The sequence below is a fragment of the Nothoprocta perdicaria genome, unplaced genomic scaffold, assembly GCF_003342845.1.
Source record: "Nothoprocta perdicaria isolate Ctin4 unplaced genomic scaffold, notPer1 scaffold_42, whole genome shotgun sequence".
NCBI lineage: Eukaryota > Metazoa > Chordata > Aves > Tinamiformes > Tinamidae > Nothoprocta > Nothoprocta perdicaria.
The window spans coordinates 750,259-769,873 of NW_020455666.1; the positions used below are offsets into that span (position 1 = coordinate 750,259).

At 48.4% G+C, this 19,615-nt stretch overlaps 1 protein-coding gene across 1 annotated transcript in view; it reads right to left on the minus strand.

The window, feature by feature from the left end:
* The window catches only part of DNAH1 (dynein axonemal heavy chain 1), a 60,917-nt gene that overhangs the window by 14,882 nt on the left and 26,420 nt on the right, over positions 1 to 19,615 (minus strand). Inside the window, exons 28-53 of the mRNA XM_026046116.1 lie at positions 18,922 to 19,110; positions 18,020 to 18,125; positions 16,832 to 16,945; positions 16,381 to 16,530; positions 15,965 to 16,051; positions 15,674 to 15,860; positions 15,465 to 15,556; positions 14,815 to 14,969; positions 13,062 to 13,239; positions 12,656 to 12,850; positions 11,866 to 11,985; positions 11,065 to 11,223; positions 10,723 to 10,827; positions 10,261 to 10,401; positions 9,601 to 9,761; positions 9,047 to 9,204; positions 8,749 to 8,922; positions 8,310 to 8,348; positions 7,060 to 7,238; positions 6,220 to 6,450; positions 4,776 to 4,972; positions 3,858 to 3,993; positions 2,581 to 2,789; positions 1,713 to 1,884; positions 1,174 to 1,365; positions 674 to 784 (exon numbers count right to left, since the gene is read on the minus strand). Coding sequence (XP_025901901.1) covers positions 674 to 784; positions 1,174 to 1,365; positions 1,713 to 1,884; positions 2,581 to 2,789; positions 3,858 to 3,993; positions 4,776 to 4,972; positions 6,220 to 6,450; positions 7,060 to 7,238; positions 8,310 to 8,348; positions 8,749 to 8,922; positions 9,047 to 9,204; positions 9,601 to 9,761; positions 10,261 to 10,401; positions 10,723 to 10,827; positions 11,065 to 11,223; positions 11,866 to 11,985; positions 12,656 to 12,850; positions 13,062 to 13,239; positions 14,815 to 14,969; positions 15,465 to 15,556; positions 15,674 to 15,860; positions 15,965 to 16,051; positions 16,381 to 16,530; positions 16,832 to 16,945; positions 18,020 to 18,125; positions 18,922 to 19,110 — 3,937 coding nt within the window. The remainder of the gene's footprint in view (positions 1 to 673; positions 785 to 1,173; positions 1,366 to 1,712; positions 1,885 to 2,580; positions 2,790 to 3,857; positions 3,994 to 4,775; positions 4,973 to 6,219; positions 6,451 to 7,059; positions 7,239 to 8,309; positions 8,349 to 8,748; positions 8,923 to 9,046; positions 9,205 to 9,600; positions 9,762 to 10,260; positions 10,402 to 10,722; positions 10,828 to 11,064; positions 11,224 to 11,865; positions 11,986 to 12,655; positions 12,851 to 13,061; positions 13,240 to 14,814; positions 14,970 to 15,464; positions 15,557 to 15,673; positions 15,861 to 15,964; positions 16,052 to 16,380; positions 16,531 to 16,831; positions 16,946 to 18,019; positions 18,126 to 18,921; positions 19,111 to 19,615) is intronic.

Here is a 19,615-nt window from a genome sequence, read left to right on the forward strand (position 1 = left end):
CTCTCCTTATTTCCCCCGGGAGCAGAGGGAGTGGATGTGACAGCAAATATATAGGGAGATGGAGGAGTAACAGAACTCGCTGAGGGTTTTGTGGGTAGGCAGAAGTGACAGTTGGAAGACAAGTTCTGTGTTTTTTTGCCACCCCTCAGTTTAAAGCAGTACCAGGAGGTGTAAGGGAAGGTGGAACAGAACCAGGTCTCTTCCATGCGTGGATCAGGCCACCCCCAGTGAGCTATGTGGGAAGATGAGCGACTCTAAACTTTCGCCTCTGTTRCTGGAGCTGCCTGATCCTGGTGCCTCTGCTCTGTCTCCATCTGGCCAGCCTACAGTGGGAGACAGGCGGTGAGGAACGTGGGAAAGAGGGGAGGAGGTGAGAGCCAGCACAGGGACCGTTCTGTGCTTGCAGAACAAATATTCCACCCAGCTCCAACAGATACCAGAGCAGGGTCCCCAGCAGAAGGCAAATCTCCCTGGCTGTGCTGCCAGCCATAGACATGTGCTGTGCTAATTTGGGGGTCGCTATCCTGGTCCCCCCAGCATCTGGCAGAAGTGCTGCTGTGATACAACCCAGTGTGACGCTGCGTGGTGCTTGAGAGGTTTGTTCTTGACCACSCAGTCCAAAATCCCTGTCCTGTGCGAGCACGGGGCCTGGAGAAGTGTCCAGCAGTGGTACCTGCAGTTGTTCCATGGTTGCCAGCGTGTCCTTGGCCGCCTCTGCCAGGAGAGGGCGAGCAGACTCCAGCTCTTCCTGCATCTTGGCCACATCCTCTGCTGTCTGCAGGAGCTGGGGGAGCAGAGCAGAGGGAGAGCCCGAGRAGGAGTCGCAGAAAGCCCCAGCAAAGGCCTTGCTGCCCTCCTGGGTGCTAGGCTGCTAACGCAGGTCTTGCCTTGGTGCTTTTGTCATCAGCAGGCTGGATTTGAGGGCAGTTTTGTGAGGGCGTGCATGCAGACAGCAGTGTCTAAGGGTGCCTGCCCAACACAAGTGCAGCTGCTGCACACACTGGTGTGCTGCACAGATAGTGTTAAAGATTGCATTAAATCCTATCATCTGATGGTCCTTTATACAGCCAGCAAAGCTGTCTTACAGCTTGGGCTCATCTTAAGCCCTGGCATCTCTGTGGTGGTAGAGGAGATGAGAGGAGCGCAAAGCTCTCTTAGCTGTCAGGTACCAACCTTGTCCAGGCCACTTTTCATCCTGTTCATGGCTGTCTTGAGTTTCTGTTTCTTCTTTCCAATCAGGGAACTGAAGAGGCTGAGAAACTCGAGGTAGCTTTTGGGGGTGACATAATTGTGCCTGGCCAGCTCTGCCAGGTACAGCTGGCACTTCTTGGCCACGCTCTGATGGATTTCTATGCACATCTGAATCTGCAAGGAGAAGGGGAAGACAAACCATGTTATTCGGTGTAGTTCAGGTGTTAGGCAAGCCTATGTGGTGTCCAAGGAGAGAACAGGGAGCAGGATTAGAAGGAGCCTAAGTATATGATCACAGGGAGCTTGCACATGCATGGGGGCTTCAAATAAGAGGGTAAGCCCCACAGCCTTGCTGGAAGGCCACAAGGACTGAGGATGAAAAAATGTGGCCACTTCAGGACATAGGAATTGGAATGAACTGGTCCTGAAACACTTCCCTTACAGGGCAGAGCCTTTTCTGCAGATGCCTGCATCATCTGCCCACAGGTATCTGGGCTCTGCTTGTTGAGGGTGGCCCTTACCATCCCATCCATGCCTTCTTCACTGGCACCAAGATCAGGGATCTCATTCAAGAAGGAGGAGGCCACACACTGCAGAGCTTCAGCAGGCCACTCGTTGAACCAGTCAATGGTGCAGCAGTTCACCAGCGAGGGGAACTGCCTCAGGCGGGCTCGGAACACTTCACCGATAGGGCTGTGTGATGACAAAGGCAGAAAAAATGATTTTACGAGTTAATGATGCAATGTCAAAATATCTCCTCTTCCCTAGAACCACCTTGAACTTTTACAGGGCCAGAAGAAAGGGAGCATATCTGTGGAGAAGGAGGAAAAGTGGGAATTAGGGAATGAGAGTGTTGGTAGTGCGTCACCCTCCCAAGGTGCAGGTCACAGTTKATCCCTGAGACATCCTGAGTATGTTCTGGGAGCACTGCGACAGGGGAGTGCTGTTTTCTGGGCCCAGCCCTAAGGATAATGCTCAGGGGATAAATTGTGAAGACGATGACCAAAGTGGGGACCCTGACTTGATCACCTGTACTCTGCTGTGACCACCCTGCATCTTCAGGCGCCCCCCTGCAAGCCCCATATTCATCCCTGGCATTTCTCATAATGGAGAGCTTAAGGATGTATGAGGGAGGAGAAAGCCTGTATTTAATCTGGACAGATCAGATTATAATCATATTAAACTATATAATCCCCCYATAATCATACTAAACTTTTCAAACTTCTTTTTAAAATCAGCAAGGGGCAAAGAATGTGACGTTCCTCATGGAAGGCCGTGCCCAAACCTCACGCCAAAGTCAGAGGTGCAGAAGTACCAACCCTGAGGGTGCAATGTCCAGCGTGGGGATACCAAATACAGGTACAAGGAGACCAGCTCGGCAAGAGGTACCTCATGCACAGAACCATGTGGATGTTGCTGCGCACCCGTCCCGTGTAGGCAGCCATCAGGTTGGCCTTGGTGGGCTGCAGGCCCAGGTCTCGAATGATGGGCTTCATCGCTGTCATGATTTGCTCTTGGTCGTCGAGGTTGTAGACGTTGGGAATGTCACCCGAGTTGAGCATGCTGTTGATATCCTCAAGGAAGGACTCGCTTTTAATCTAAGTAAGGGAGGGGGAAAAATGCCCAGTTTCCTAAGCTATAAAATAATCAGCACTTCTGATGCCCTATAAAACACTTTTGGATAAATACAGTCCTCAGCCTCTGTGACAAGAAATCCTCTGGGTGATCTCTGGGCCCTTGTGACACATACAGGGACAGAATTGGCAGCTGAACGGCTATGTTGGGTGGAGAGAAGAGGTGCTAGGGCTAGAAACAAACCTTCCTTCTGCTCCTTCACTGCCTCCCCCTAAACAGATTGAGTTCGAGGCCTTGCTCCTTGCCCCAAGATGACTCTGTGGTCACAATCCAGGCACTAGATGCTTCGAGTCTTGGTTCTTCTGGCCCAGCAAAAGTCTTTGTTATTGGGGTGAAGCTCATAAATGTGGGAAATGGTAATTTTAGGGAGGTTCCTCCTCAGCTACACTCGCCTTACCACCTATGCACATCATCAATACATATCATCCATCTATTCAAGTAAAGGTCCCCTCCTTTCCCCTGCCCCCCCACATATATGTTCTTCACTACACGAAAAAAGGAYGAGGGAACAAGCAGTGTTTGACAGATGTTAATCTCACTGCTTAAGGCACTGCCAGAAGGGACTGGGTTCCTATGATAACGAAGACATGAGAGCATCCTATAGGGAACATAACTGAGCCAAATTCTGGCGTTCAGTTGTTAGCAAACTATAGCTAAATCTACAGGTGTCTCTGAAAGGAAAGGAAAAAACAACCCTCCTTAGTGTCCGTGGTCAGCATAGTGTTTAGCTCCAGGTGGGTTAAAACTCTTTGATCCCACCAGCTGCATAGATGGAGCCCACGCTGCAAGAGAGGATTCTTGGAGCTCCAGAAGCAGCCCACTCACATAGAGCTTTGCAGTCCCTCTAGCAAGACATGTCCCACCTTTTGTTTCCCTGGGGGTTGTTATAAAATGGTGAGTGTGGGCCCCTTGGGAGATAAAGGTGGTGTCGGCTTCATATCAAGCACCTCAGCCCTCTTTAGGGCTCTCTTGAGCTTAGMAATGTGGTTGTGTTTCCTCTCCAGCCCTCTGCTGTGCTAGCACTGCCGTACCTGTGTGTCTGCAAACAGAAAGGTCATCGGCAAGCTTTGAAGGCCTGCCTTCATCATGATCTTCTTCACGTCATCTCGCCACTCTGTCGTGCCGTAATTCTTGGACAGTTCGATCTGGAAACACTCGTACTCGGCCCTAACGGAAGGAGGATTCTGGAGTCACATCCCATGCCAGACACCAGCATGGCAATCGTGAGTATGTGTTGTGGATACAATGGGAGAAGAGCAAGTTGTCTTCTGACGTTGAGTACACAGGTGTCCTTGGGCACACTCGGTCACCAACTCAAAAGTGTTTTATTCCCAGCTAACCCAAAGGAAAGCAGGGCTGCAACAGAATGAGGGTGGTAAAACCAGTCACTTTTATGAGAAGCAGAAGCTCCAGCTCACGTAGAGCAGCCTAAAGCAGAGATAGGTGAACTAGCCAGAACCCAGGAGAAGCTACAGGAATTACCCAGCTTCTTGGACCCAAGCACGCRCCCTTGCACAGTGCTACCCAGTGCAGGGGAAGCAGCTCTCTGCCAATCTTTCTGTAATGCTGCACTTCAGTGCTGATGTGCCTGGACCTCTGGTTSTATTTTTCTAAGATTATTTCCTTGAAAATAGGTATTCAGAACCTGAAGAACTTGCTTGTCCTGGCCTGTCTCCCTGGCTGTTCAGGTATCCCTCTCGGGACCCCTTGGCTCCCAAGATCTAAGAGGAAGCTTGCCCAGCTGTCAGTGTCACACGATTGCTTGTCACAGCTAACTCCTGTCATCACCTTCCTGCCAGGTAGGACAGGAAGAGCCGTTCCTCTCGTGTCAACGTCATGGAGTTGCTCCACACGAGGTAGGTAGGAGCACCCTACTCACATGTGGGAGGCCAGCCTGGTGAGGGACACGGAGTTGCTCCACACGAGGTAGGAAGGAGCACCCTACTCACATGTGGGAGGCCAGCCTGGTGAGGGACTGCCTGCCGCTGCCCCCGACGCCCAGGAGAAGAGCGTTGCCCAGCGCCTGCCGCAGGATGCGGCTGATGCGGCAGATGTGCTGCATGGCGTCCAGGAAGAGCACCAGCTTCATCTCCGGGGTGTGCATTTGGTTGTACTCCTCCAGGTAATCCTCAATCACGGCCTTCAGCTGCGGGCAGGAAGAGGAGATTGATACCACCAGATAAAAGCAGTTGTGAGCGAGGAGCTGGTTCCTAGAGGGATGGGAGCATGGCCTTGGGGAGAGGGGAGGCTCTTCTCTTGGAGCTGCCTGCATGGAGGTGACGTTTCTCTTTGCTCTGTGTTTCTACAGGAATTGCCCCTGGACTAGGCTGAGCTTGGCTTGTGGTGGCAGCTCCTGAATGGTGGCCTAAACCAACTCAGGCAGGTGACTAAGGGTTGCTGTACCCAGTGGTGCTGTTTTACTGGAAAAGCAGCACAGAATAGTTCAAAATAAAACTGGTTTATTATTATTGGGGCTCCCTTTGAGTGRGGTGCTTTGGGCTAGAGCTGCCTGTTGCATCCTGTGGTCAGGATATTGGCTGGAAAGGGTGGGTATGGAAGGGAACCTCTCTGGCTGTAGATGGGCAGAGGGAAAGCACATAGCAGTGCTATGAGCAGTGTCTTCTGYCCCTTCTAGGGCCCTCTTCAGCAGTGCCCTCAGTCTACAGCAAGAGATGAAGCCCCAAATCATATGGGGTCTAGTCCTAACCTCTCAGGAATCTCCCTGGGAGCCTGGGTGAGAAGAGCCAGAGGCCTGTGGGCATCAGCTGCCTGTGTGGCCCCTCTAAGCCTGACTGTTTCAGGTGTGCCCACCTTGGTGGGGACAAGGCTACCTACCTCATGAAAGAGAAAAGCAAGCTCAGCTATATAGCGGTCCTTGCCACACAGTTATAGGAGAAATGACAGCATTGTGCTCCGTTTCTGATAACGAGGTCAAAATGCACTGCTGGCTGCCTTTGCTTAATTAGCACTACCAAAGCACTCACCCTATCTTCCCCAACAGGGAATTTGGCACTAACATTAATGAACTTGCACAGGTCACTTGTGAAGGCTTTAATGGCAAATGCAGTATTATTTGGGGCTAGCGTGCCTTTTCTTGCCAGCGAACTTCCCTTTTCCGTCCAGCGAGTGGCTCACTTGAGAACTGGCGCAGCAGCCTGTCCCCACGATGGCCGTGCAGGGACAGCCTGTTCCACCTCAGCTTCCCACCTGCTCCAAACACTGCCCCTGTCTGTACTTGAGGTGAAAGCCCAGGGGAGGGCCCTGCTGAGGTCGGTTATTCTGGACAGTTCTAGCAGCCCTGCAGTTAACTGTGTGTGTGTTTTTTCTTTGCAGAAGGCTTGTAAAATGTGAACCGAAATTACAAAACGGAGGAGGTCTCCGGAGTCCTCCTACCTTTTCCTGGCTCTCGATGACTTCATACAGCTTGGTATCAGCACCTTGGACCATGAAGTCACCAAACAGAACTGGCTGGGAGGGGATGACCTCCTCGAAAGTGGTGCCTAACTCCTCCATCATGTGCTTCATCAGGCTGTCAAACCAGGTGCGGTCCTCGTCACTGACCAGGCGGTCGCAGAAGACCCGGCAGCTCTCGTGGTACCACAGTCTCAGCAGCTGCAGCTTGTTCTGGTAGGAAAGCCCAGCAGAATCCCCCCATTAGAGAAGCAGAGAAATGCCCAGGGTCTCTCCAGYGGGAGGGCTGGTCCCTGCCCAGCACGTGGCCAGTTTGTCCTGCTGGAACGCACCTGGAGGGCAGAAGGAACCGGGGGGAGGAAGCTGTATTCCCTTCCCTTCACAAAAGCAAGTCTTGTCATAACAGCTGCTTTGCAGAGAGCTCATTACTGCTTCATTAATACCTGCTCTATTTGTATCCTGAGCTTGCTTTGATAGATTGACTTTTCAGATTATTTGTCCTCACCTCTCCCTTACTATGGCTTCCACAAGCTCTTGAATATTAGGAAAGATCCTGTCAGTAAAGTGTAGCACAGCCAACCTCATACAGCCCTACAGGAATGAATGCCAGGGCTGCCTGGCACTGATTCCCCATGCCCACCCACCCAACAACTTGTTCTAATGGCATTAGGAGAGTTCTCCAAAAAGGAGGACACAGCACTCACTGAGCAATACCTAACTGCAAGCACCTAAGGAACTGTTGAAGCAGCTGGCCCAGCTGATGAGCAAGGACTGCAGCACTTCCAGTTTTCCCCGAGGGGGATGACTGATGAGAGGACTGACCTCAATCTTGCTGGGCTCGGCCATGAGCATGCCCTGGAACACTTTGGAGAGGTCTCTTAGGTTGAAGGTGTAATGCGACTTTGCCGGCGTAGGCAGCAGCTTGGACGTGATGGTTGAGTACACGCAGATCGTGGCGTCCACCAAASGCTCGTTCAAGTCCTTGACAGCAAGTGCTCCTGCTGCAGGGACAGAGGCAAGGAGGACAGGATGTCAAGGTGGCCTCTCTGGGACATTAAGGTCCTAGCAGCAGACTTTCTTAGGTTTTCTTATATAGAGTCTGCGTGGAGCCCTGATCAAATCACTGCTCGTTACAGCTGAAGCGTTTGCCCAAAGCTGGGCAGATGCTGAGCCCAGCTGAGTTGAACACAAGAGGGATGAGATCTGGGGAGGGAAGGAGGCCTTACACACAGGGCTAAAGTTCTGTACACCCCAGGGAGAGAGGAGACCTGGCCAGAGAGGGATCAGTGCCCACCTTCAGTGCTCTGGGTGGGTTTTCTTCTCCCACCTCCAATGCTTCAGTGGAGCCTCAGCTACTCCTAAGCTAGAAGGTGCGACCCCCCTCTCTCCGTTAAACACCCTGGCTACTCCTTGAGCTTCACAAAGTCCCTGAGGAATTTCTCATGCGATGCTGAGGGGAGCAGGATTTCAACACAAATGCCAGCTTTGGAACACAAAATGCTGCTTTAAATCCCAATCGATTTCATTACAAAGGCCRTTGGGGAAGCAGGGTCCTGCGACACCCAAGCATTTCTCCCTTTTTTTAGTTCCTGAATTGTTTGATTTACTTTCAAATTGCAGCTAGACCTTTCAGTAGGCTCTGGAGCTCATAGTCAGGTACTGACATTTCTTAGCATTGCAAAGCACCCCCGTATGAGCACTTGGAAAGCCCTGCTCTGCCTTCCTCATAGCCCACTGTTCTCACTCCTTCCTGCTGGCAGATTGGCAGAGGAGGGTAATTTGCAAAGGTGATCCTAAATTCCCACCCTGTCAAATATAAGAAAACTCATTTCACTCGAAATGAACCCTCTTTCTTTTCCTGGGTGGCTGCAGCACCGTGCTCAAATCCTCCCTGCTCAGCTGTCCACAGGCTGCAGCAGATGGAGAGCAACAGAAGGCTCCGTTTCTGCAGAAGGCTCTGTTATCTGGGCAAGTGTCTGCCTACTAAAAGCACAGGTAAACTCTGCTGTTTGGTTTCCACCAGCCTTGTTCTATTCACAGCCTCTCTCTTGCATCTTTCTGCTCTTACTTACGCACTGGATCTCTGTAACTCCTTTCTCCGAGGAGCCCATCTAGAAAACCAAGAGAGAAAACAAAAGTTATTGCTAAGCTAGCAGAATCTAGGAGGACATGTAGCCCATCAAAAYCCTCTGTGAAAAGCCTCTGTTATGGGATACCTTATGAAACAGATAGTGCTAAATTTTGAGAAGACTGAAAATGGCATATCTTAATTTACTTTGAGGACTGCTGATTTGCATGAGTTTCACCCCAAGACTAAACAGTAGATGGTCTCTGTTTACCGAGCCTCAGTCTCTCAAAAGCTCTTTCAAGCAGCTTTCAATTCCAATTCAATTTCAATGCCAGCTCCAAGTTTCCAGTGTTTTGATCAGACTGACAGATGAATTCTTCCCCTTTCCGCCTCTAGGTTAGCACGCAATGTGAGAAGGAGGCACATTGGTCTGCAGAACTTACCCATCCAACTGCCGAGGATAGTGGAGAAGATGGTCTTCTTGCTGCTGTCCTCCATCTCCGTGAAAGAGAGGTAGTTGAAGTGGCGGGTAAGGCGTGGGGTGACAGGATTCCTTCCCCCACCAGGAGGCCCCATGGCACAGACGAAATTAATATCTACCAGCTTCTTAAAAGTACCTGAGGAGAGCAAAATCGTTTGAGCTGGAGCTCAAAACGCTTCCCGAGGATCTCCTCGGTAGGTTTGTTATCCATCAACAGGACAGCTTGTGCTGGAAGCCCTGGGCGAGGTCCTCGGTCGTACCGATCTGCTTGCGGTCGTACCAGCCCTGGTGGTCCATCCACTGCCTCAGCAGCTCAATGGGTGGCTGAGCACCGTACGTCTCCAGCGCAGGCATGTTCAAGTCGTCAATAAAAAATATGAAGTATCGCCCGAGCGGAGGCCCAAACACACCTTTCCGCCTGTAGGAAGGACAGAAGGACCCAGGACATCTCCCATTGCAAAGGTACTCGTAACTCAATCCAAAGTGTGTTTGTTTGTTTGTTTTTTCCTTTCTCTTCTCTATTCTAAAGGTTTTCTGGGGCAGTAGTTTCAGGTATCCTATATTTAACCTCCTCCCAAGACTCATTTATACAGAAGTCTTTGCATAGAAAACACCTAGTACAATATTTGAGCCACTGACATCTTCATAATCCTATGGGCCAAATTTTGTCCCAGCTCAGGTTTGGGGTTTGCCCTATTTCTGTTATCCAGAGGTGTATTTGTTAGGGGCCCCTTTAGGTCTTGGGTTGAGAATAAATACTGAAGCTGAGTGCAAACACTGGGCTCAGGGGTGCAAACCTAGCAGGGAAACTTGCCTCTTGTCCAGTTTGCTGTCAATGAGATCTTGAGTTTGGTTGGCAGAGGTGCGAGCAGAAAACATCAGGAAGTGGGAGACGTATTTGAGAGGCAAGTTCTTCAGAAGTTTGTCTGCAATAGTCAGGGTCTTTCCTGTGCCAGTGGGACCAATGCAGAGAACCTGGAAGTACAATCAGCAGTGCACTRTAACTACAGGTGGGTTGTTTATGTTTTCCAGCTCTCTGATGCTGGCAGCAATGCAGACGTCTGGTTATGGGGGTCTTCAAAGGCTGGAAGAAGGAAGAAGGTTCCCTCCTTCAGCAAGGATCCCTGCTTGAGGCTGCAGATCTCTCAACATGGAAGAAATCCAAGCACAGAAGTATAAGAGGGAACTGCAGGAATCAGGTAAAGAGGAACGGTGACAGACCATCATCCTGATGGGGAGGGAACTAGAAATTGCTGCACTGGGAGCTACTGAGAGCTGTTATTCTCTGGGGCACCGGCCTGGTGCCCAAAGAACAGAAGGGACAACTGTTGTTTAAATACAACAGGCCCATAAAAGTGAGGAAAAATCCAAGGAAATCAGGTAACTGGTTCTGAACACAATAGGAGAGGAGAAGATGTTCCTGTCAAAGAGAATGAAGTTGAATGCAAAAGCCAAGACAAGGCTGAGTGCGTACTGGCTTACGGTTGGTGAGCAACAGCTCCAGGAGATGGGCCATGCGGACCGTGTTCATTGTGGGGATGATAATGTCACAGAAGTTGGTGTCAGGAACCAGGGTGAACTGTGCAGTGGAGTCCAGCCACTTCTCCCAGCGCACCTGCAAGGTATGGGTGTATTTAGAGGGGGCAGCTGCATCTGCCACTGTGGGAATAAAGKAGTGGCATTTCTGATGTTTTCCTCCTGTTGAAGTTCCTTATATAGGAACTGAGATTCTGACCAGGAATTCAGACTCCCAGTCACTTTAATGAAAGCTTTGATTTCACTTTTAGCATTCTGACATGGTTCATATAGGCCTTTCTTATTTCTTCTTGATGAGAAGGTCTCGCTAGATCCCAAATTCTCCAAGAGCTTGCTGCTTCCTATCCCTCCTCCCTGCCTTAAATGTCCCAGTTTGCRGTTGACAGGTGAAGTATTTTACCTCTTTAACGGTCTCATCATCTAGATCATCTTCAGCACTACTGAGCCCAGCGTCGTCCAGTTTATAGTCATATACCAGCCCTTCTTCTGGGAAGAGTAACTGTATCTGTGGGAATAAAGCTGGGGTGAGTGTAGGGGCCAAACTGTTGAACTCACATGAGGRTCCAGGTGGCTCATGCCTTTCTCCCAGGGGCTCTAACTCAGGTTGTCTCTTGAAGCTCAATCATTGTACACTGGATTCCAGGAGGAAGCCTTTGTAAATCTTAAAAGACCCAAGGAGCTCTGGCTCCCACTCCTCATTAGCAGTTCCAGTGTAATGAGAAAGGATCTGCTTTTTCTTTACCTTTTCCTTCGCCATCTTCTTCCTCAGCCACGAGCTGAAGGCCACCTGGCTTTGGGAATCTCCTGTAGCCCCCACGCTCCAGATCAAGGCGAACATAAACCAGGGCTCAATCAGCTCTCCGATACGGGCTGCCTTCTCCTGGGGAATACTCCTAATTCCCTGAGAAGCCAAGAACAGCAGAAGTTTTGAAGCCTGGTTAAGGTGCAGAAAATACAGACTGTTCTTTAAGGTGAGTGTTCTTCTACCAACTTATATGTAGAAATTTTTTTGACTTTTTAGACTTTCGGGTCTTTTCATTATAATCTGTGGATTAAAATTTGCTCTATTCCACCGGTGTGCTTGAGAACCTCCTTGGGAGGGGAGTATAATTTAGTTTTGGGGGATTTTAATTCTAAAATTGCCCATCTTCCTTCAATGCTAATTTTCAAAGTACCTGCAATCTGAGCTGTATTGCTGCTTAGCTCTGATCTCTGCTTTCCACTCACTCCCTAATTCCCTCTGCTATAAATATGTGAACCTCTTACATCCAGCTTGGTTGGCCTGAAGCTTGTTTGTTCTCTCAATGGACCAAAGCCTAATTTTTGGTTGTGTACTTAGCCTGTATTATATTCTAGCTCTCCTTCCCCACCTGATTGTGCATGGCCTTCAGGTTTACCCACGCTCTGCAGGATGCTCTGCTGCCTTCTGCCATCTATTTGTGCTGCAGTGTGATGTTTCCTTGCTCCCCAGTGACTTCTCCTCTGCACAAATTAGTGCCCAAAGGGGTGAGGAGGCACACGTGCAATAGCAGCCAAATCTTACCTCRATGGCAATGAAAGGCTGAAACAAACACTCCAACAGCATGAGGAGGCTCCTCGTGAGGTTACTGTCTGTTGAGGCAATTATCTCCTTCACAGATTTTCGGACAAAGGYGATAGCCTCCTGTAAGGAAAGGTGGGAACAGCTCGGTGTCACTGTCAAACACGTTGGAGTTTGTCCCCTAGAGTTCTGGCTTCTCCTCTCTTCCCTGCAGATTATGTTTAGGAGAAACTTTCCACTGAGAATGCTGTCGTCTCCTGCTGTGTTCCGAGCACTGCTGTTTCCCTGGACAGAGRTAAGTTAGACATCTTGGTTGAATTTTAACTACATAAAAGCTTTGAGCTCACCTTTTGGCTCTAGAAGTGACCCACACCTTGCACCAGCGGTGTTGTTAAATGGTTTGCTCGTCTCAGAGCTATGCTCAGCTCTGCATTATTCATTAAAATTGTGGTTCAGGAGCAGAGTTGAAATAGCAAGACTTGTTATTATGAATTTCTCCCAGAAGTAACACCACTGTAAGAAATGGAATTGATCCAGGGGTGATTTTGGCTAGAGAATGATTTAAAAATAAAGCAAACAAACAGAAAAAAAAMCCTATAATGGCCAATAAAACTGAGTCACATCTATTGGTATCAGTGAATAATATCCATTAAACCTAGGAAATTCACGGAACAGTTTGTATGCAGCAGTCCAAAGTGCTCCTATAATGGCATTTAAATCCCTGTCTTGAAGTACGGGCCAGTCAAGAGCTGAGCTGGTGAGCTCCAAGTCACGGAAGGGCATCTTCGTTTACCTTAAGGAATCTCCTGAAGAGCGAGGCCAACTGCCCTGAGAAGGGCTGCATGATGCCTGGGATTTTCTTCAGCCAACACTCAGTGAAGGGATCCAGCCCCAAGATGCTGGGCTCCAGGTAGACCATCCCACAGCGGGAGACTGTGGCGGGGGAAGCAACAGCCAAGTCCTGGACTTCAAACATCATGGTCATGCTCTGGGAATTCCAAAAAGAGGAAAAGCAAGGATCTTTCAGCGTGTTTTTTGTCTCCGTCACCTCAGCAGAAGTTTGGCCAGGATAAAACTACTGCTGAAACACCAACTTCCATACAAGTTGGGCACGTAGCTCAAGCAAAAGGCAAGTTTGCTCCAGCACCAGAGAGAAAGAAAACAGACAACATGCAGCAAAAAAAAGAGCAAGGAGATACCTCGGTAAGCTTGATGATTTCCCCGGAGCTGAGACACAGCTTCTTATTGTCATCCAGCACCGTGTTCATGTTCTCAATCCACACGGCATCGACTGGCCCGTCAAACATGTACCACTTCTTGTTGGTGTCTGTGGCCGCGGCGCCACGACGGATGAGGGAGGAAAGGATCCCATCTGTCCTGAAAGATGAGAGGGAAGCAGCGCTTGGCCCATTGTCTCTTTTCCTTTTTTTCCTGGAAATTGGTGGTAAAGCTTTTACATAAGGTAATGGATTCAGATCTTGGACCATGTGCCTGCGTATACCTGCGCCTCACTTGTTAATAGCTGCACCAAGGTCTATCTTGTTCTTTATTTTACAGTGTGTCTTCAAATGAGTGGTACAGTGAGGGCATTAGTGGTACTCTTTGGGCATTAGGATGTGGATTTTGTGCCATTTAACTTGAAGATGTCGAGTTTCCCTTTCTCTGGCCTCAGGGAGGGGAGACAAGGTCCTGCTAGCAGCCGGTTGAGGTGACAGGGAGGTTGCCTGCTCTCCAGAGGTACCTCTTTTCTCCCCCAAGTATAAAGGGAGACTCAGGACAGGTTCTGTGCTAAACAGTTGCCTCAGCTGCATGGTTTTATGTCAGGACATACAATTCAAGGCTAAAGAGCCCAAATCTACCCTCCTTATAACTAAGTTTTCCATCCTCAGCTGCTTTGAACACAGGTAGTGCTGGAGCTGGTGAAAAGGAGAGCAGACGAGGAGTGATGGCTGGTGACACTGAGAATTTAATCTCTACATGGAAACCTGGAGTGCACTTTCAGTTCCAGCCCTAAACTCCACTTCCATTATTAAATAATTATTTGATATTTATATAGTGCTGGTGATGCTTAGGATATTGTTACTGAGATCAAGGAAAAACAGTTGGTCGTAAAGCTCAGCTGATTAAAACAGATGGATTTATGTCTGTAACTGCATTTTATGTGGATGCTGTAGTTTTTGTCACCTGCATGTGCCCTTGGGAAGAGCAGGATTATAAATAAGTTGTCAGGTTTAACTGGCATAACATATAAAATGCCCTTCAGTAGGGATGCACTAGAACCCAGGTCTGATCAGCTCTTGGACTAAACATCAGAAATGCTTATTTGCTTGCACTTTTTTTAGAGGTAGCTGGCTTCGATTTCCCTTTTTTCCCCTCTGTTTTTATGGATCATGCCCCTTAGCTTTGTCCCTAAGCAAGTGATGAAGGACAGGGCTAAATGGAGAGCCAGACCAGTTCTTACCTCKTAGTATCTGGATAAGCTGGTGGCCAAAAGGGCCAAGAAGCCATTGGCTCTTGCTTTCAAAGCATGAAGGCAAGCATGGGAAGGAAATACCTGATGTCCCTTCATGCCTGGAAGCTGCCTCTCAYCATTCAGGGCCACCAGCAGGTTTATTCACCACAGTCCAAATGGGCAATAGAGAGCTCGCTTTTCTTCAGAAACATGTCAAGTGTTTTTAAGCCGCTGTATCTTAGAGCAGAGGCATCTGCTCCAAAGCAATTGAAATATTTCTTATTGTGGCTAGCACTGCAGTAACTGTCTGGGAATGTGCTGAGGGCTGAGCACACAATGAAAGACGTCAGCTTACACGGCAGCGACTGGCTCTTAGGAATAAGGACTTGATCGCTTCTGTTTTTATGCCATCACTCTAAGGAATTCTCAGCCTTCAAGAGAAGACTCCCAAGACCAGAGAAGAGTTTCCAGAAGGAAGGAAAGCAGGTTTTGTACTTTACCACTCATGCGTTAGCAAGTCAAACTCTCCATAAAGCTGGCCCATTGTGATGGACTTGGGGTTCAGGATAAAGTACTTGACTGCTTCGTAATTGCCACCGCTTGCTGCAGGCTGACCTTTCAGAGAAGTCATTGCCTCTGCCAGGACTTTGTAGCTCTGCAAATGCAGGAGAGCAACAGAATTAACTGCCGTGGCTCCAAAATGACAAAGGACTCTSACAGCAACGGCATTCAAAGGACAGTGAGGAAGGAGACATGGGGAAGGACAGACCGTAATAAGAAAACGCCGTCTRTTTTTACAGACACAGAAGATGCTAGAAGCATGGGGAGGAAACTAGTACAAGAGGCCTGAGGCATCTAGAGACACCACGTGATGCTGGGGGAAGATGTTCAAGCTCGAAGTTTGCCTCAGCTTTAGAAGTTTATAGCAGTGCTAATAAGCCTCAGCCTAATCTCCTAGCTCCAGAGAGCAAGCTACTAATATATTTCCCCATGGCTATAAATCAATATTTAAAGGCAGTAGAGAAAACATCATGGTTGCTGGCTCCTATCAGAGAGAATCTGGCAAGGCTGGAGCGTGAGTGTCTCCCGYGAAGCTTAACCCTCTACATGACCAAGCAGGTGGTGGATTGTTGGGGTGTCTCATCCATACCTTTGTCTTCCCAGAGCCTGTTGGCCCCACTAACATGAGGCCGTGCCGGACCACAGTGGTTTCGTACAGCTGGATGCACTTAGTCACAAAACCTRTAGAGGGAGATGATGACAAGTGGGTCTAGGAGCCTCTGTCCCTCTCCTAGTGCCGAGTGCTGAACTGAAAGGCCAGGCACGGAGAGCCCTGTGCTGCAGAGCCCTTGCTCTCACCATCAACATCCTTCAGATTCTGTTTGATGCAGGATTTACGAATGGCTTCTTCCAGGATGCCATAATCAACAGGCTCCTCTTTGATTTGGGGAAATAAATCTGAGACGATACCGTTGAAGAGCTTCAGGTCATCCTGCAGGAATTTAGGCACGTTTGCATCCCGGATAGCCCGCAGGCAGATCAGCTCCTACAAAAGTTAAGAATTCRGAACTGTGAAGATCTTGCCTCTCTAATGTGGCTACAGACAAGGCTACATAGGTTTATGGTGGTGTGAAGTATAAGCACGTTCACCTCATCCATGGTAGGATTCTCCCTTTTGAGGTTGCCAGCTGCTGAGATGACAGTCTTCACAGCTCTCATCCCAAAGTCGTAGTGGTCCTGAAACAGACATGGAGGAAACAATTTCATTAGACACTAGAGCACCTCCTAAARAGAGCTAAATTATGCATTTGATTAGCAGGTTAAAAAAAGAAAAGGGTTATGTCTTCAGAAAAACCATTCCTTCATCACAACAGGTCTGTTGAACTCTGCTGTCCTAGTGCAATTTTATTTAGGACTATTAGATAAATGCAAGCCCAGGCATAGAAAGGGAAAATGGGAATTAAGCAGGAGRAAGGTAGATAGTAGAGAAACACCCAGGTACTCCGTGCCTGGGCTGAGGAAACCTCCTGTTTAACCAAGACATTCATGGGTTTCAAGGCACCTACCTGGGTGCTAAGTTGCTCTGATGATAGTTTGAATGTGGTGGTGATCTTCTTTGCAAGGACCTTGGCTTCATTAAACCCAAAGGAGTACAGTGAGATCTCAGCAATCATGGAGTAGTCTGGCACCATCATAGCCACAGGCCGGAAGAGAGCCTGAAACACACGGTTCCAAGAGGGATGGAAGACACTGTCGTTTCTCACTTTTTTCCCCAGAAAGCTGAAAACACATGGAGTGTCTATCCCAGACTGCATGGTGGACACAGCATGAATGTGCCGGACACCTCCCAGGGTTGTAGCCTTGCAGATTGATAGCTGAGGAGCAGCTCTGGCCTATGGATGTTACTCAAAATGATCCTGGACACCTTCTAAGAGCATYATCTGCTAACTGTTGTCACAGACACACTGTCTAGGTAGCACCCAGCACCCTTCTGCCTGTGCAGGTTGCCCTCCTTACCTTCAGGTTATCGGGTAATTCGGTGCGGCCGGCGTACCCGGGGTTCATCGTGATGAAGACTGCACAGGATGGGACTAGTGGTATCTCTGTGCCTTCGAACATGAAGCGATCCACCTAGAAAATGGAAAACATGGCTGTCTCCAAAGGACTAAGCCAGGCTTGGGAATTAAAAGCAGGAGTATGATTTCCACAGGAAGGACAAAGGATTTCAGTAGTAAAATCAGCAAGTAAAATCAGCAAAATTGCTGATCAGCAATCAGGAAATCGTGGACACAGCTGCCCACGATTGTAGTGCTGCAGTTTGGTTTGACTCTAGGAACTTGGCATTACCAGCAGTACTTTTTCCTCTTTAAGAAATTGGGCTCACAGATTTGCTGATAGGATACAAAATTGTTTGGTGCTCAGACTTACTTCCATCCCTCCGGCTGTAAACAGAGAGATATCTTTCCATTTATGCTGCAAGAGAGTTGGGGCCTGACTTAATTTGTGGCAGAGAAGGCAAAAGACAAACCTAAATCCTTTTTAAAGCTGTGTAGGTGGTAATTTCAGATGGGGGATAAAGCAATGCAGAGGAATTCACAGACAGCAAATTTCTAATTCCAAGCTAAAGCCAAAGAGCTTCAGGTCTTAAACCTTCTGAGGCTCCAGAGGAGCAGAACAGAGGCTGACTACTTGCTGACAGCTGAGTCTCCAAGCAAAGCCAACAAGTAACCTTATCCTACAACAGCTTGTGCATGAGCATGGATTTTTGGGCACACGTTGGGTTTTGTGAATCCACAGAAACTTGGAAAACTCATCTAGACAAACCTGGTGCTGAGCAAGTCAGCGCAGAGCATTGGATGCAACTGCAGATGGAACCAGCTGAGAGGACCTGCATCAGTGAGTTCCCCCACAGCAAAGTCTGCAGAGCACCGAGTCTGCTGGTGCTGCAGCTTAAGCTGGGATGTACCTTAGTACCAAGGACTAAGCTGAGGTTCTAAAATCACCCAGGATGCAGAGTAGGTAACAGGCTGCTACAGCTTGGGCATTGCCCATGCCCATCCAAGCTCAAGTGTTGTATGTGTCTGACTGCACATGAGTTCCTGCCTGTGCTCCTCAGAGAAGATGCATGTGAAGGGGAAGAGTTGCATAGCTGAAGTGGAGAATATTTATTTATTTATTGCTTTTGCATTCATGTATGTTACTCACCCTCTGCTGCTGTGCCTGCTGAATGGTTGTGATCTGCTGGGCCACCACAGACAGCACCTCGATATCAATGCGGTTGAACTCGTCAAAGCAAGCCCATGCTCCAGAACTGCCCAAGAAAGGAAAAATGAGGGAATTCAGGAACACTAAATAGCTACTATGCATTCCAGGTCAGGTGAGGAGCAAAAAAGATGCATGCCATGACCATGGTTACATGTGGCCCTAAAGTCTGACACAAGCTCTGCTTATTTGAGCTCAAGACCTAAACTAAGTGTGGTGCTGGCTTCCTGGTTTGTACCTSAACAATAATGATGTAATTCAGGCATCTCTCAAGTCCATTTTTTCCAAAGCTTGGAAAACAAGTGTATGTATGAGGAAGGTAATCTTCCCACAAGGTATGTTTTAAGTATAAAGTTGAAATTACTCATAAAGAAAACACCTGAGAAACAGTATCAGCATTTGCTGGAGTAACTAATTCAGATTTACTAGCATGCAATGGACTAATTGGACAGCTCTGATATGTAGAGAAGCAGGAAGCTTCTCTGAGAGGATTCCTCAGGGCTTAAAGCAGTATCTCTTGGTTACTAAATTTTTGATACATTCAGCTTTCTCTCTATTTCACTCTTTCTTAAGATTAAGCAGCTTCTGGACTGATTTGCAGTCCGCCATGTGAGTTATTAAAGCAAAGGCCGGGGCTGAAAACGTTTGTAGACATGTCTAACAGTGGATCATACAAAGCATTTTAATTTTGCTTTAAATGAGCAGATCTTTAGTGAGCAGGACTTTTTTAGCAGCTCAGCAATGCCCTGTCCTTCTCCCTGGACAGGCATTTTGTAGCTTTGCTCATCTTGGAACACGGTAACTCCTCCTAGTCCTTGATAAGGACACTCAGCATTTTGCTGTACCTGGCTAATCCCTTGAAGAACTTTCCCATTGCCATGAAGTCAAGCTGGTCGGAGCAGTTGAACACGACAGTCTGGATGGCCATTGCTTTCCCCAGGTCTTTGGTTGTTTCTGTTTTGCCCGTTCCTGCCGGTCCTGCAGGTGCTCCTCCAAATTTCAGGTGCAGAGCTCCCGTAAGCGTCAGGTAACACCTAAAACAAAGAAGAGATAAGATATAGATAAGAGATCAAGAACCACTTCTGCTGCTACTTTCAGCACAAGAGCCATGATCTATGTAGCAGGAGACAACATGACAGGTAGGAATCCATCCTACTACTCATGAGAACTGCCTATCTATGTAGGTCTCTGCAAAAGAATTAGCTTTATAGCCTTGATTAGTATTCATAGGGGCCCGCATGGATAAATCCTTCTGCCACTGGCTGCAAATTCAATCTCCAGAAGGACTGTTAAAAGGGCATAACTCCTATTGCTGATGCATATTTTGGAGTATTAGATGTTTGTGTGTACTGGTTTGTAGAAGTGTTCCTAAGCTATTGGGGGGCGTTTTATACGAGTTGGGACACTACATTGAGGAGGAGAAAAGTGAAAGCAATCAGTCAGGGCACTAATGACCAGGAATGCTGCAGAATTTGCACTATGCCCGTGTGCTGCTTTGCCCTCGTTTCAGCTATTCCTTTACTATACAGTTTCTATTTA